Source organism: Platalea leucorodia (assembly GCF_965183815.1).
Source record: "Platalea leucorodia genome assembly, chromosome: 13".
In the NCBI taxonomy this organism is placed as follows: Eukaryota; Metazoa; Chordata; class Aves; order Pelecaniformes; family Threskiornithidae; genus Platalea; species Platalea leucorodia.
The window spans coordinates 7,233,090-7,250,420 of NC_138835.1; the positions used below are offsets into that span (position 1 = coordinate 7,233,090).

General features: G+C 36.7%; 2 protein-coding genes across 8 annotated transcripts in view; one reads left to right on the top strand and one right to left on the bottom strand.

Annotated features, from left to right (window-relative positions):
• The window catches only part of RTF2 (replication termination factor 2), a 50,788-nt gene that overhangs the window by 23,722 nt on the left and 9,735 nt on the right, over positions 1-17,331 (bottom strand). For 6 of the 7 annotated variants that reach the window (XR_014229689.1, XR_014229690.1, XR_014229691.1 and 3 more), the window contains exons 6-8: positions 4,211-4,324; positions 1,054-1,108; positions 882-974 (exon numbers count right to left, since the gene is read on the bottom strand). Coding sequence is in view for 2 of the 7 variants with exons in the window: in XM_082326271.1 (XP_082182397.1) it covers positions 882-974; positions 1,054-1,108; positions 4,211-4,324 (262 nt within the window). In the remaining 5 variants the exon portion in view is untranslated. The remainder of the gene's footprint in view (positions 1-881; positions 975-1,053; positions 1,109-4,210; positions 4,325-17,331) is intronic. The other variant, XM_082326272.1, reaches the window with a different exon arrangement.
• On the top strand, positions 8,413-16,977 carry LOC309597160 (beta-1,3-galactosyl-O-glycosyl-glycoprotein beta-1,6-N-acetylglucosaminyltransferase 7-like). Its single transcript, XM_082326270.1, has 5 exons — positions 8,413-9,082; positions 11,615-11,742; positions 13,133-14,164; positions 14,639-14,734; positions 15,511-16,977. Exons 3-5 carry the CDS (start codon positions 13,189-13,191, stop codon positions 15,735-15,737), a joined length of 1,299 nt encoding a protein of 432 aa, XP_082182396.1. The 5' UTR covers positions 8,413-9,082; positions 11,615-11,742; positions 13,133-13,188; the 3' UTR covers positions 15,738-16,977.

Consider the following 17,331-nt stretch of genomic DNA (forward strand, 5'->3'; position numbering starts at 1 on the left):
TCAGCTTGGGACATTTTAATACACTTCGTTGAGATAAACTGCCACACAGATTTTTTGACCACTTGTACTTTAGGAAAACAACTACTCATTCTCCTCACACTGCCTCCTAGCCAATAAAACAGATACACCAAACCCTCGACGATATCACTGTGTGAATAAGAATCTCTAATCTTATTCATTCAGGTTGGTTCCCACCAACGTAAAGCACAGCAATATTGGAATCATATAAACAAGCAAACCTGGCTTGTTTCACGGTGAAAAAAATACAATATGGTGAAAAGTGTTTATTATTTTTATTAGTTACCTGCATCACTACAGCACTTGCCAGTCACAAGCGTGAGCAGAGACCCTGTTGTTTTAGGCATTTTGTGAAAGTATATCAAGAAGTCAGTCCCTACTCTATGGACTATTTACTCAAAGTATAGGATGATGGATAGCAGATGGGACAAAGGCAAACTGCGCAGAAGAAGGAAAACCAGATAAACAGAAGCCCTTGCACACTTTCTGCAGAGTCAGTTTTGTAGATTTTGCAGATTATAAAACAAAGCTCTGTTTTAAAGAAAAAGTTAAATTGAGTACAGTTTCTATTGAACAAGGAGCTTTGTCCATGTTCAGGAGGCAGCTTCCTACTCCAGCTTGGAAAGGCAGCCTTTTGGGACAGACTTCTGAAAGAGGGGGTTCTTTCAAAAAGTGAGCCACGACATTATGGCTCCCTTGAAGACAGGGGTTGACCTTTTATTACTAAGATAGATAAAAAAAAGGAAGTGAGAGGGTAGCTTCTGAAAACTATGGTACAAAATAGCCAGAGAATCTCTCCTACAATATTTTTCAAAGCAGAACAATTTGTTCACATTTTTCACATTTAAAGAATAAACATCAACCTGAACTTTTGGTGAAGATAATCTGCCTCTTTTCCCCAGAACTGGAATTGATACAATCCTTTCCATTCTTAGTCTTTGATGGACCTGGAGAATCTACAGAAGAAAAAAAATGAAATCATGAATCTGCTTCATGACTCAGAAGGCTACACGTAATTTGTAGCTGTGACATTACCTTCAGTGGTATCTTGCCGAGAAGCTGATTCTGCTGACTTACATTTCTTTGATTTCTGAAACAACACAAGCAGAAATCTGGTAATGTACTGAAAGGATATACAATTCCCAACTTGTATTTGATAGACACACAATTCCATTTAGTACCTTTTTATGTCTTACACAGTGGAACTCTTCCTTTCACGATATTGTTCCATACTTTTGCTATTATTTCTATATGGAAAAAATAATAACATTGGCAACCTTGAAGGCACCTTAAAGAACATCACACAGGCCAAAACTAAACTGTTTGGATACGGTATTTTGGTTTGCGTACTCTGCAGGGTGTGTGTTATCATCATTAAGGTAATCTGATACTCTGAACCCAGGTGGCAGGACAGTAAATTGCACAACATTAAACAGGACACAGTTAACTGTAATCAATAAAGACGTTTTCCAATAAAAATTTCAGAATAATCTTGCATCTCATATCCACTTAATTTTATTTAGTTAATAAAAAATCCATCCTGGGTAACTTTCAATAACTGTGCCCTTTGTTGCAGGATTGCTTGGGAAGAAAAGATGCAAATAGTTAATCTAAATTTTTTAAAAGCATCTGTGGACCAGATTTTCCAAGTTAATTTATGTTTGTCCAGATTAAAAAACACAAGAAACCAAACAACAGCAACAAGAATCTCATTACTGGCTTTGATTATATAAATGCCAAGCTGAAAATGAAAGATGTATTAGAACAGTCATTGGCATTATTATCACAAACGATGACTCTGTATACATTCAGAATGGTGTACATATTTCAAGAAAGCTACACAATATCAAAGAAAATAAATATATTTAAATGTATTATAAAAACTAGGAGAACCCATGCTGTCAAGCATATGATTAACACTTGAGGAAAAAAATGCCATAGCACATGTTGCTGCAAACCTTCGCCAGAAGGTGGTGGCAGAGGGTTACTACTCCAAAAGCAAACTTGGCTCTCCTGGTGTCCTTCAGCGTACATGAAAAACCTCTTTTCAGGGTGCTTCCACCTTTGTTATTATGGGTGGATTTACCAAGAACAGTTACCTCCCAGTATCTGCCATCTGAATTATGAGATGTCTGTAAATATATGTATGCATATATATTATATATAATGAATATATATTCTACATATTTCATCATGGGCACATACAACGTAGTTGAGCTTGAATAATTTTTTATACTAGTGCTAGCTGCATCTTCCTTATGTTTTGTCTCATGGGTATAAAGAAAAGGAGTTTGTGCTTCCTGCTCCAAGTACAGGAGGTCCACTTGGACTGCTCCCCTAGCTGAAAGAAGGAACGGAGGAAGAGGTTTGAAGAGCAGTACCAACAGACCCCAAACTAGACACTGTCTTCTGATGCTGGGACTGGAGCTCACAGATCTCAGATTAGAGCAAATGGTGCCAGCGACAGCAGAGAAGACTGGTTCTAGCTGCAAAAAGACCAGCTGGCGCAGCAAGGCAAGGCAGTATTGCAAAAAAACATCAGAACTTGAGGATGAAATGCAAGATGCCTGCTGAAAGATTTGCAAATACTGTACCTGCCCGTAATATCAGTCTCCACTACACAAACACAAAATATTTGCATATTCACCTAAGGCAAATAGAGCCCAAAGACCAAAGCATGATTTTGTTTCGTCTGCCACCACGAGTGACTGCTGACACCGTAAGAGACAGAAGTGCTCAGCACATTTAGGTACTTCTTTACTGCGCAAAGTTGGGGACAGCACCAGCTTTCAGCCTAGTCCAAATTATTTGAACCAAAGCTATAAGTGCTTTGTTAGGGCCACCTTCCTAATGAAAACTGAGTGCAAACGACCACTATTGTGGGGGTTGATTACTCATCTACTGAGATCTGCAATGTTCTATCATCAAATTATCTTTAAAATTCTTTCAAACATTTAATTACAAGGTACTGGAAAAAAAAAATCTGAAGAGACAGCATAAGATTTACAGTATTGCTCTTATGCCAGAAGCTATAGGACACTAAGTGCAGAGGCTATGAACAGAGAGGAAACAGAACAGTGGGATTTCTATAGGTAACCACCCTTTTCTTTTATTGCCCAGGCCCAATGATGCTGTATTGGTGCAGATGAATAAAGACCCTACGACGAGAAGGATCACATGCTCGCTGGTAAGTAAACTAGTATTTGTTTCAAAACAATCTAGGAAAGCATTTGTATGCCATCTAATCCTACAGGCAGATAACATCAAGCGCAGCAATAGGGGCGAGATGCTCAACCTCCAGCTGAAGTCTCAGTTGCTGAAAGTGTCAGACAACGATGATTCATGCTTTTGAGATGCGACTTAATCTGTCTGCACTCTGGACTGAGTCAACACTGAAGTTTTTGCTTGCTTTGTCATCCTCCAGAACAGTAATGCCAGTTCAGAAAAAAACAGCAATACTGCGAAAACTCCCATGTGCAGAACTGTCGTTTCACAGAGTAGCAGTGAACAGTAGAGTACATAGCAGAGCTGCAATGACTTTTATTTTCACAGCATTTTGCCTGGTCAGATTAAAAACAAAAAAAAAAAGAAAAAAATAGAAAAAAAAGAAATGCAAAGGCCTCAACAGTATGGTGGGAATCAGCACTGCCAGTAATCACTCAGGACTATAAACACCACAGAACATGACAAAATTTCCAAACAGTAGTCTTACAGAGTCAGACCAGGAATCTACGTATTCCAGTATTGTGTTTCTGACTGTGGCCAGTAGAGGATGCTTGGAGATCAAAAACCTAATAACGTACCATCACAATAAAACAGGAACTACCATACAAAATACAGAGATGATTTTGCTCATTTCTAGAATTAACTAATACAAAGTCTTTGTTTCAAGAAAAACCTGAAGTATAGCTGGCACACTGTCCCTTTTACCCATAGCATTAAATTCAGATCACTATGCACTGCCTGTTAGTCAAAAGACACTTTCAGTACATACAACTTCAATATGCTATTAGCAAAATATGCATGCAATCTCATTACTTTTAAAAGTAGCACTGAAGTACAACACAGCTTACTGAGTAAATCCTCTAGTCTGCATGAAGATTAGCAGAAAAAGCTATGCAATCTAAGAGCAGAATGCATTACGGACAAGAACTCTTTCAATTTTGTTTTAAACAATGTATAAAAAGATTACCTTTTCTAATTTACTTTTAAGTCTTCTATCCTCCATTCTTTTCTTCAATACTTCCACGTCTTCTTTATTACCATTAAGGATAATCACATCTTCCTCTTGAAAGGGAACACCACACTTCGAGAAAAAAAAAAAGACAAAACTAGTATTTTTTTCAAGATCTTTATGGTGTTGAACCTTTGTTAGAATTAACACTGTGTTTAAGCTCTCCAAGGAGCTCTCCAATCCTTCCCCTTGCCGCTGCGTCTTTTCCAATAGTTCTTTCTCTTTTAGTACAGTCTAATACAGGTTCTCACCCCAAATGTCAAACGGCAAATCTCAGTTGTTTTTACCACTGAGCAAAATAATACTGATTGACAGCATCCCTCTTCACGAAAAGGAGAATAAATACTCATCTTAGTAGTGAATTGTGAACTTTTGATAATCACATTTAAAAGTGGCTTGCATATCAATCTGCACAGCAAATTATAAAAGAATTTCAGAAGTATGAAAATACTTTGTTCTTCTTCAAAGCCCTATTCCATGTAACAGGGATATGGAAATTGCATATTTATTTCACTATCAGTCCCTTATAAACAACACTCTTAACTAATTCTGTTTTTTCTTTAAAAAAAAAAAAAAAAAAAAAGGTTTTGTGTATTTTCTATTTATAGGTTCCTTGTTTTACTAGCATAGAATGTACAGTGACTAGATTAAACAAAGTAGTCCTGACTAGAATCCACTCAATTTTCTGAACCCCAAAGCTAAAAAAAAAAAACAAACAAAAAAAACAACCAGTAAGGTAGTTTCTGATTTTTTTAGTTATGAATGAATTTGATTAAGATCTAAGCATTATGCCACTCTGCTCTAGAATTTGTCTTTCAACTTAGTAATACAAGAAACAACAACTGGTAGGAGCAGTTCCTTTACACTGACTAGGAACACCACCAAGATGTTATTCCTCTACATGTAGAACAGACAGCACCAGGCAATTTTTCTCCTCAACAGCCAGACAGGAAAACTTGCTTTGTTTGGGTTTTTTGTTTTCTTTTAATTATTATTATTATTATTTTTATTTTTTAAATGACTATGGGGACAAAAAGGGGTCATAAAAGCAGCATTATTCATTAACTTAGCCTTGCCTTGCCTTGTCATTGTCCTTCATCTGGTTTATTAAAGGCTACCAAGTTTCAAAGTACCTTTATAAATTAATCTGGACAACGCATGTAATTCCACATTTGTTTTCTGGTTGAAGACACAGATGTTTCACTGCGCACTTTTTCAATCATCTAGTGAAGCCAGCACATTAACTGTGATGTTTTCTTTTCTAAGATCTCAATTTCCTTTTTTTTTTTTCTTTTTTTTTTTTTTTTTTTGTTATTTTGTTAAATCCAGGAGCTTTCTGTTAATCTGCAAGATTAGTTTATAATCCTGCCTTTATCATCCTGCCTTTATCATTACTCTTCTGTTTTCTAAACAAAGGTTTAGAAAGGTTACTCATGAATTTGCAGTAGGAATTAAATAAATGAAAGGACATATGGACAGTACTTTGACTACAGTCTGCTCAAGTGATGAACACAGTTTAAAAAATGGATCTGAACGCAAGTGGTCAGAGAGATTATGAAGGAGAAGCAAGCGTTATAGAGATGCATATTAAATAAGTCAAGCAGAATAAGCCGTCACACACAAGAAATGGGTGAATAGCCCAAATTTTTCCATTGCTACTCAATGAGCTAGTGTTAGAAATGCCAGCTCGGTATGATCTCAGAGACTTGCAAGTGAGAAGTCTAGAAAGTCAAGACAGACAATCAGTCTTCATACTGAGGCCGGAGCAACGGGCAGCTATCTTGCTTCTAAAGAAGTCCTACACTTTCATTTCTAGTGGGGTGTGTTCTGAATACAGCATGAATGACTGGCACCCTCCTACAGGCTAGTGATTTAAAAAGTAATTTCTGCAATAATTTTTTAAAACGTATTCTGTTAAGCATATGTAAGTGGAAATTTCCTCCAAGTAAAAGTTTATGTCAAAGGACTCTAATTTCAATAAATGTTGTATTTTGAAAAAGCAAGCAAATCCAGGTTCCCATCTGGAAAACACAGGTGGAACTGTTCTAAAATGAAAAGTATTTACAAGAAACAGGGGAAATAAAGACAGTGTCCTCTTTCCATTCACTGAAACCAGTGGGTTTTTTTTGCCATGACAACAGCCAGATTATATGACAGAGACCAAACCCTTCTAAACATACTTTAAGTACCGCAAGTTATAGGCATAGAACCAACTCCACCTTCCCAGGTTTCAGCAACTCCAGTAGGTACGATTTGTTGTTGCACCATACATGTGCATCAAACATTTTTTAATTGTCGGTACTGTTGGATGCAAAGCTTTAATTCTGATTTTTTAAAAAGCTCACTATCCCTTCGTGCAAAAAAGGACAGATTTTTATCTCAACGTTTTGAAAAGCTGAGATAAAAAGCAGAAAGAAATTTCAGTTTTGCAAATTCAGAAAGATTGTTCCTTCAGATTAAGGTCTTCTGGGGCAGATTTTTGTTTTACGATTATCACAGGGTCTCCCTTGCTGTACCTTGTTTATATTGGGACTTTACATACATATGAAGGTACTTGCTGTAGTTCCTTGATGTTTTTGCAGCACCTTGAATAGAAGACATTCCTAAATGAGATTGAACTTGAAAACTATTCTGAAACAGTCAAAGCATTAGAACAGCAGCTTGCAGATCTGAATGCAAGATTCAATCTGTAATTGAAGAAGAGTGGGATGTTAATTGATGGAGATGCTGGACAAGCAGCTTGATTTTTGTCTAAAAGCCCTTTCGGGGTCCAATTATAAAAGTGTGTTCAAAACTGTTTATATCTAAATGGCTTAACATGCTTGCATCAAGGAATTATTTAAAGGGTGTGCAGGTATGATCAAACAGTCTTCAAAGTCTGATACTCATAAATTTATGTACCCTACATATCCCATGTCTATATACATACATACACACACACATCGAGTTTGCAAAAAACCAAACCCAAAACCAACCTGAAGACTTAAAATCATTAGAACAATAAAGATATTATAAGCTGTAAAAGATGTATTAGCTTAGGCATAAATATAATCTTTTAAACTAGTAAAAGAAATGGTGAAATTATTTTTTCAAATAATGAAGACCTTTTAAATTTCAAGTCATTTTAATATAGTAGGATGGCTTCTTATCTTTCTTAGAGAATAAAATACAAGAGGTTTTTTTAGTAATTATTAAACCTTAGTTTAAGATGATTTCCTGAATTCTGAACTTTACAGTTTCTTCTTAAGTTTCAGCTACATAAGATAACAGTTGTACCATATTTCTTGCTGTAAACTACTTTTGACAGTGATGTTTTTCTTGTACAGCATCTAAGATCTAGTTCCATCCATGACTACTCCAGTCTTAATATAATACAAATAAACAACAGGCAAATATATTTTCATATCTGAATGTTTACATCAATGTTAACAGTTTAATGTCTTCTGAGAAACCTGAAACCTCTTTTCCAAATTATAAACAGCAAGTTAACTCCTGCAGTCCTCCTAAATACGACCATCACTAGGAAACGCATAAAGACATAAACACTCTTCCAAAACAATTCCCAGCAGATTACGGAACATGTATGACCACAACCTGGCTGTCCCTCTTTAAACAGGGTAGTATTTAGAAAGAGGATTGAACAGACATCCTATTCAACCAAGGACCATATCACCGAACGGTGATATGGTGATTTACCAGCCACACAAGCTCATGTATTATTGTCTCTTGTAACAGTTAACTAAAAACATGTTTTAAAAGGGAGACTCTTCCAAAGGTTTATTCATTAGAAGTTTGGTATAAGATCTGATGAATGCAATTTTTGACACTACCACCCCACTCAGACATACGATGGGGCAAAGAGTAAATGATAACTTGGGAAGAGTAGAAAGTCTCCTACACACTAATTCACAGAACGTGAACTTTCAGGCAGAAGTTATAGCACCTACTACAAAAATACTGCCGAAGCAGAAGCCTCTGTTTACAGAGCTTCCGTTAAAGTCAATGATAATTTTGTACCTGCCATACCTGCAGCTGTGCCTTGATTTACTTTGAGTTTTTTTTCTCTGTTATTTCTGACCAACACGCTATTTTTATCTGGTGTCCAAAACACACCAGCCTCCTTACTCGTTTCTAGAACCTCAAAGCTTCCTAATTCCAGTAAATTTAAACTGTTAACTTTTCTCTTATTAAAAACCCCAAGAACCTTTATAAAAATAGTAACACAGTAAACATTCCGTTTCGGAAGGAGATATTTCATTTATCATCTTTTACGCTTCCAGCTACTAGAAACGACCAGAAGCAATTCTTTGCTGTACTTACTTGCTGCAAATTGGAAAGTTTCAGCAGGCAAACGGTTAAGAAGAGCGGGAGGGGGAGGAGGGCTCGTTTCCTTTCCAGTTCTCATCATCCAGCGCGCTCTGCTCCGTTAGCAGTGCAGAGGTTAAAGCCTCTGAGGTAAACCAATACTATTTATAATCATCAGCAATGTACTCTACATATTTGAAAGTCTGATTTCAGTCCTTTAAAGGCTGTCTCGGAAAGAGCGGCAACAGAAATTTGGAGAAGCTCAAGTTTTCTCTCATTATTGTGAAGCAGAGGACGTTTCTGAAGCTAACCAGCGTTACTGCAGAATAAATATGCTAAGCATTGCGGGAAACCAGAGGAAGTCTTAAATGAAAACATTCACGTTAATGTTTAACCCCCTTCACTTACAACGAGATCCCTCCACAAGCACCAGAATGAAGAACGCTGTCTGAATGCTGCTGAAGGACAATGGGACTCTCTATTTATTTTTATTATGCTGCCGTCTCCTGGCTGATTTTGTACAAGGTAAGATCGATTAAATTCGATTGTAGGACTTCAGGTTTTTGCTCTTCCTTTGTTAAAACACAATATGTTTTAGTTTTTGTAAAGTGCCAAGTATTTTCACTTCTGAAAGACCATTTCACTTTAAAAAATACTGAAATTTGCAATAAGGGTAAGAATTTTTTTTTTTTTTTTTTTTTACTTTGTCATAGATGTACGGTAGGGTGGAGGTCACTACTACTGGTGTGGTTTGTACCATAAAAATCGCAATACTTATGAATACCTGTTATGCTCTGTTGCAAGCAACTTAATTTTTCTACAGCCCTATAACTTAATTGCTTAAATAGCTTTCATAGTATTTGTTTTAAATCGTTATGAGGTCAAATGCACTACAAAGGAAAAAAAACCTCACAAATAAACAGGAAAACAGAAAAAAATAGCAAAGATGAACAGGTAAACCTCCATAAATCTGTTTAATATTTATCAGCAAATACCGATGCAATATTTTTAAGTAAGAATGATTTAAAATTTCTAAGGTGGCATTAATTGGGTTTGATGAACAAATTTTTTTCTTTTACTTGATGCGTGCCACAACACAGAGGCGGACTCCGCTTACTTACTCAGGCTTAAGGAAAAAGCAAAGTAAGCAGCAGTTAAAAGCGCTGATTTTAACATCCAGTTTTTAGAGGACTGAGTATTCACTTGCTTATAAAATGTCTAGAGTTATGCCTGCATAAACACCTTTCAGACAAAAGCAGATATAAAAAGATTTGGAAATAAGGAGTTAATGCCTTTTAACCATTTTATTAGAAGATGAAGTATTCCTAAGTCATTTGCTTCACTGAATTATGAAGTCATACGAACTAAATTTTATCCAAACATTTATATTAAGCAAATACAAAGAATACAGACAAAATAGAATATTTAGAGGTTCAAAATCCTATGGTAGGAAGAAACAGTGAACTGTACGATTTGTTACCATGAAACGCACAGCAAAGTATATAGCTAATGGGGTCTCGATGAATTGAGATGATATTTCACAGGCTTATCTGGAGGCATAAGCATAATTGCACTTTTCTCTAGAGTTCACCTTTTTAATTGAGATGGAGGAGCTTAGGCTTACAACAACAATTTTCTGTTAAGTAATATCCATAAAAGCAGCCACAAAACCTACAAACAGGTTGTTTTCTGAAGAATGTCAAACAACTACTCTCGCCACTTCTAAAAATTAAGACAACTTCATCCTCCGGATTTAGAAAACCTATCCATAACATAAAAAAGGTTAAGTTTCACAGAGATGTTCTGATAACGATAAATACCAATAAAGGTACTCCTGCATAATAAAATTAAAAGGCAAAATAGGCATAGACTGGGTTACGCCTGGACAGTTGATCTTCTCAACAGTACAATATCTTGCTCTTCAAGGGCAGGAGGAAATACGGCACCATAGTCCTTGACAGCAGACAACAGCATAGGGGCTAAAGGATTCTTTTAAGTGGCAAATTTCATACACAATGGGACTAACAGCTGCAGTTCTAGCTCTAAATCTGGTAAAAGACTAACAGAAAGCCAATGCTTTCATTCTATAATATACCCTGAGGCTGAAAGATGTCAAATTCTCTTCTTGTAGGCATGGCTTCATGATTTAGTCATTCCCCAGAAACATGTTAACACTGGAGAAGGAATTGTTTCTTCTTACCTGATAATGGGGTGTTTGGGTACTTTTATGCTGCCGCACAAAATATAGTTTCTAGATGCCATGCAGTTCAATAGGAAAAATCCATAGTAAACACTTTTAACAACCTGAAACGTCCCTGGAAGCTATTATTCGAAGGGTAATAAAAATTTAAGTGTATGAAACAGATTAAAGCTTGGCTCCCTAGGGAACTATCCTTTGCAACCTGTCCACAAAGATGTATTTGATGAAAAAAAAAAAAAAAACAACAAACCAAATCAAAACCTGATGAGCGCGCTCATTCTGTACAAATGTTCTATACTGCACGCATGTATAATGCCCCCAAATATTTCTATAACTGCCCAGTGTCTTCAGTGTAATTCTTATGTCCAGAGTGAACCTTCCCCGTGACGTACCACAGAGACCACATCACATTCACTAATTCAGAGCAACCTCAATGCTCCTCCTGTAATTATTCACTCAGAATAAAACACTTTTTCTGACTCCAGGTCCACAAAAATCAGTGCTTCCCTAACAGACACTCCCTATCTTCTGCTATTGGGTACAAAACGGCCCTGATGCAAATCCATTCTCGGCTCTGGTAGTCAGCTGGTAGCAGGCTACAGCACTGGTGTACTTCATTTTTACTGTGGAAATCCTGGCTTTCACCTTTCAGTGGCATTCCTTTTCTCTTCCCTTCCGCACAATATTGAAAGGTTGATGTGGATTTGATTTGCTGAAGTTTTTCGTTCCAGTGGATGAAAGACTCACATCATGCTTGTTTACCCAGTAAATGTATCCCTTAGGAGCTGTGAAGAAAAAAATATTCTTCTGGGACCTGATTTCCTAATGTTTTTCTTTGGCCTATGCATCCAATGCAGACTGAAGAGCACTGCTGACAGATCACAGAAGCAAAATGGATGAACCCTCCACCTAACATACAACTCCACTTTCTGGAATACTAAGTGGAAAAGAGGCATTCTTCCAGCATGAAAACCAGTGCATACCAGTAAGGACAGTAAGATAAATACATTCTTTCCCAACAGCCTAATAAGATTTTTAAATTGTGGTATTACAGAGTATCCATTCTCTTGGTTCAAATTCTGTATTTTTAACACTTTTAAAATTCCATTCCTCATTTCTACTTTAACTACAACGCCCTCTTTATTTTCAAGCTTCTAAGACAGACGTATACCGAGTTTTCATTTAAAAAGTATTTTCCACTTCTTTCTAATGAAAACTTAGAGCCTTCTAACCACAATAGGATTTCTATAAAGAAACTATCTTTATAAAAATACACTTGTTCTCTGTTCCTATGTAGTAACAAATACATTGTAATGTTGACAGATGCTAAGCATGCAATATTTACAGGTGAAATACAAATTTTGTTAAAAACAAATTCATTGAATAAGAGAAAGTTAATTCTCTTTAAAATAAAATCTTTCTTAATTTAATTATTAAGCTTAATGGCAGTAGATGGACCCTTCCCCCAACCCTGGAATTTTCTCTAGGAAGTTCTATACCAAATGCTTCAAGGATAAAGACATCATGTAATTGCTGTGGGATTCAGGACTGCTGCACTCTCATTCTTCTGACTTTTCAACAAGATATACATAAGAAAAAAATCACAATGGAAAAACTCCTATGCCAATGCTGATGTAAATTACAGAGTTATCTCTGAATGCTAATACTGGCAGTAGTGTACTTATCTCAGGATATGCACATATGCTAAAAATAAGAAGTGAGTGTTGCCCGCATGTTCTGTTTTCCAAAGCACTAATACAAAGATGTCAGAGAAAAAAAAAAAATCTCTCTCAAAGAGTTCGAAACATTTGCTGACTTTATAAGGATAAAAAACTGCATTTTGCGGATTACGATTTTGTTTCTTCCTTTTGTTTATTTAATAAATTTTCTGCTGATTTAATTTACTGAATTCTGGTCCTCCGGCAGAACTTAAGGTTTCCCAGGCCTTAAGGAAATCTCAGCAGCAGCTCTCCCTTAGCACACAGTGCTCACACATCTTCCCTACTTCCCTTGACCAAGCTACAGCACTGGCCTCACCTACTGGCACACACGTTGCCTCAAAGTAGAAGAAACTTCTATCCGATGGGCTAGGCCCTGCCTTGTTCAAGTAATAAGAGTGTAAAAAGCCATTTTGGGTTCTTTGGATAATTTTACTTGTCCTAGAAAGACTGCTTCATGGCTCTGCAAGTACCATTTCCAGTGGCTCCCTGGAATGCACGGCAGCATGAGCGTGCACATGGGCACACACACGGTCCCTCCTAGTACTGGAAAGAAAGTAATCTCAACATTTATAAATGCATGACTAACATGTCATCTATTAAAAAAAAAAAGTCAGAAAGGTTCTCTCCCTCTCTTTATCTCACTTTTCCTTTCAGATAATCTGAATGCTTAATTGAACTATGATGAGAAGACATTATCTGGAAAATAGAAGATGAACCCACTGGATGCAACAAAATCAGGATTTTTAGTGTGCATTGCTGTCTGTATGTTCATCTACACTTTTATCTACCTGAAGGATACATTTTCTGAAGAGCCAAATGAACAAAAATTAAATGCAAATATAGCAGAGTGTGGTTTTTACCCGGATGAACTTTGTTCAGCTCTTTTTGTGGGGAAAACTGCCGCCTTTAAAATCGGAAACTTTTGTCAGAATACCTATCAACCTAAAGCACTCAGCTGCATTCAGACTTCGTGCAACTGCTCCATGATTTTGAAGACTCTGCATTTTATCACAAGACCACTGTCAGATGAAGAAGGAAATTTCTCATTGGCATACATTATCACAATTCACAAGGAGCTGGAAATGTTTGTAAAGCTGCTAAGAGCTATTTATATGCCTCAGAATATTTACTGCATACATGTTGATGAAAAGTCACCAAAAGATTATAAAGCTGCTGTACAAAACATCGTTAATTGCTTTGAAAATATTTTTATTTCCTCAAAAAGAGAAAGCGTTGTTTATGCAGGATTTTCAAGATTACAGGCTGATATTAATTGCATGAGAGATCTAGTTCATTCCAAAATTCAGTGGAATTACGTTATTAATCTATGTGGTCAAGATTATCCCATTAAGACAAACAAAGACATTATACAATACATCAAAAGTAAATGGAATGGTAAAAATATGACTCCCGGGGTAGTCCAACCACTTCATATGAAACACAGGACACAGGTTAGTTACAGAGAATATGTACATTCTGGAACGTCATACGTGTATCCAACAAAGAGTATAAAAGCTAAACCTCCACATAATTTGACAATATATTTTGGTAGTGCTTATTACATACTCACTAGAGAATTTGTAGAGTTTATATTGACTGATGCACGTGCAAAAGATTTGCTTGAATGGTCAAGAGACACGTACAGTCCGGATGAACACTACTGGGTCACACTGAATCGTTTAAATGGTAAGATGTATGTTATTTCTACTATGAATAACCCCTGGACCAACAGCATTGTAAGGTCTCTGGCACGGAGAGCTAGCGAGCTCCAATTCAGAGCTTAACAACATTAACAACTTAATTGAGTTACATTGCATAAATATGGCCATCTCTTCAGCCTTGATGCTGCCCTTTCAAACAATCACTTCTCCTGATGGCTGAGAAACAAAGCTTGATTCCAGAAAAGTACTACTTATGGCGCAGACCATTAGCTACAAGGCTAGAAAAATGTTGATTAAGAAAAAGTAAATTTTTTTGCTACATAAAAGCTCATGCTCTCAAGGAATAAAACAAGCAATAAAACTGAGAACTATGTCTGTTCCTACGATGTAAATATCTGTAAATAAATACTTAATGTGGCTACATTTAAAGTCTTCAGCAGTGAAAATTTTCCCTGTAATAAGTGGAAAGAAATCTTATCAGAACCTTATGTTTTTAAAGATGCTCCAGGGGCTACACCCAATGCAAACTGGGAAGGAAACATAAGAGCCATTAAATGGAAAGATCAAGAAGGAACCATACACAAAGGCTGCAAAGGTAATGTGAAGTTCGATCATGAACTCAAATTTGATTCACTGACTAGCATTCCTTGCAAATTACGTATTGTGCTTTAAACTAGCTATTAAACGTGCCACAGTGGTCATACATATTTTATTTTGGAAGTATCAAATAAAACAGCAAGGCATCCTACTAAATTACTCCACTGTATCCAATCTAAACAGCTTCTGATATATTCTTGCAAAGATCGTCACAGTATCCATATACTGACAACCGTTATTTCAACCTCCAATTACCAATGCATTAACTTGACTGATCAGTTTTCTGTGAAGAGCAGGGGGTTTGCTTGACAAGGGTTTGTCAGATACTTTCATCAACATTGGGTCAAATCTCTTCAATTTGAACAATAGTAAAAAAGGAGAATAGTGCTGACCATATGGAAAGAATGCAAAAAAAATTTAAAATATGTAACTGTATAAACTCAGCACAGTAAAATACTGCATGATTAAACGGGTATTCAAATAGAAGTAGCAGATCAGAACTTCAGCAAGCCCAACTACAAGACACAATATTAAGCAGAGCAACATGTCCATGAAGCAGCTGGAGGCAACATGTATCCATTTGTGTAAAATCGAAAACCAAACCCTCGCTTTTATGTTTAAAATCTAGCATTATCCTCCAGATATATTTCAATGATGCTCTATGTGAAATCAAAAGGTAATTTTTATTAGTAACACTATAGAGTGAAACTATTTCTTTAAATGATTCTGTTCAGCTTTCTGCTGCTTTCAGATACCTTCAATTTGTCTTTGCAGGTCATTACATCAGAGACATTTGTGTCTACGGACTAGGGGATTTGCAGTGGATTATTGAGTCACCTCATTTGTTTGCCAACAAATTTGAGCCTGCAACATATCCACTTGTTATGGACTGCCTAGAGAGACGCTACAGGCTTAAAGTACTGCACCAGGCAGAAGTCACGATTGAAGATCACTGGCGTTTTCAGGAAGAGAACTACTTCAACATGAAGCTGCATGTTTGAGCTTAACTAACATCTAAACAAGTATTCAAAATACTGACAGAAACCATCAACATTTTTAGCCATAGACTTCACTCTGTGCATTACAGCATGAGGCTAAGCACAATACTGTACTGCCAGTCTGCCAGGGAAATAAACAGTCTTTATTTATTACAGTAAGATAAAGAGCAACAACTGCTAATGGGTTAATTCTCAAAGAAAATGACATGTCTAAATCTATAACTTACTGAAGACAAAGGGGAAGTTCATAAACCTTTAAGTGACTTCTTTAACTGGAAAAATACATATTCCTCATATCTGCAGCCAAAAAAAGGACTAACTGGTATGAAAACAATAAAATGGAAGCAATGACTGAACAAAGATAAAATATGAAGAGCACAAGTTAAAGTCATGCCTACTGTATGCCTTATGAAGCAGATTATTTTGAATAATGAAGTTCACACTAAAACTTCAGAGCTTGTAGACCAGCAAGTGACAACCAGTTTCAGACACAGTCCATTTCACTGGTTTTTTTTGTTTTGGTTTGGGTTTTTTTCATGGCCAGCTGCATCTCTAGTTTCATTGTGTAGCATGGCAATATCACTCTTGCACTGCTCAGGCTTTGCTCCTAATGAAAAGGGTATGTGTGCCAGTAACAGCAGAAGGGGTCCTGCACTGCATGCTTACCTTTAAGTCCCTGTTTCTGAGTCTCTGTAGGAGTTTAGGGCAAGGAGACATGGGAAAGTTGAGGCCAGGGAACAAAGGAAAACAGAGTGAAAAGCCATCTTTCAATCCCAGTGTACCTGAGGGACGCAAAACTTCCCTGAACCTTGCAACAGTCTACAGCAATTGGAAATAACATCTAGCAGCAACCAGGACAAGCATCTCGTTTCCCAAACCCTCGGCAGACCACATGCAGCACTCCCTGGTCTACAGTAAGGAAGTGGCTTTCAACACACAACACAGCCAAAACCAGGGAATAGTAATAAAAAAAGAACAAGGATCCAACCCTTTTCCAGGCAAGAGTTGCTCTTTCCTCTTTAGGACTCCTAAATTAATCCTTTCACTTGTGCAACCGAAAAGATTGGGGGAATATGAAGAAAGAGAGAGGATATAGGTGGTGGTCTTTCATACAACATGACAACTCTTCCATGGGATTAAACCTCTACACCCTGTCTCCAAAGGTCTTTAGTTAGGTGCTACTGATGGAAAGAGACTAGGAGAAACCTGCATTGTGAGAAGTAATTTCAAACCGTTCGTCCTCTTTTAGAAGTATTTTGGCAAGAATGCAGATGAAAGTTTCATTTCAATAAATCCAAATAAACTCCCAATTATTTTGCATGAACTCTGAAGCGAACTAATAAAATACATCCTGTTACTTATAAGGTCACTTGATTAGATCACAAATTATGAATAAATGTCTAGGAGCAATTTAGATGTAAGCTTCAATATGCACTCAAAATATCGCTCAGTTTTTACAGGAAAAATGACTTACAGATTAAGCATGTTTCCAAAAAAATCAAATGAATCAACAAATGACCCAACAATAGAACATGAAAATTTCTTATTACAAATTTATTCCCAGATTCCTGGAACTGTACTGCTCATTTTCCCACAC

Bases quoted from the DNA above. Each gene is read 5' to 3' on its own strand.
- LOC309597160 (XM_082326270.1), top strand. From the start codon at position 13,189: ATGAACCCACTGGATGCAACAAAATCAGGATTTTTAGTGTGCATTGCT. The intron at 14,165-14,638 runs GTAAGATGTATG...ATGTTTTTAAAG, and splicing joins CACACTGAATCGTTTAAATG to ATGCTCCAGGGGCTACACCC. The intron at 14,735-15,510 runs GTAATGTGAAGT...TTGTCTTTGCAG, and splicing joins CATACACAAAGGCTGCAAAG to GTCATTACATCAGAGACATT.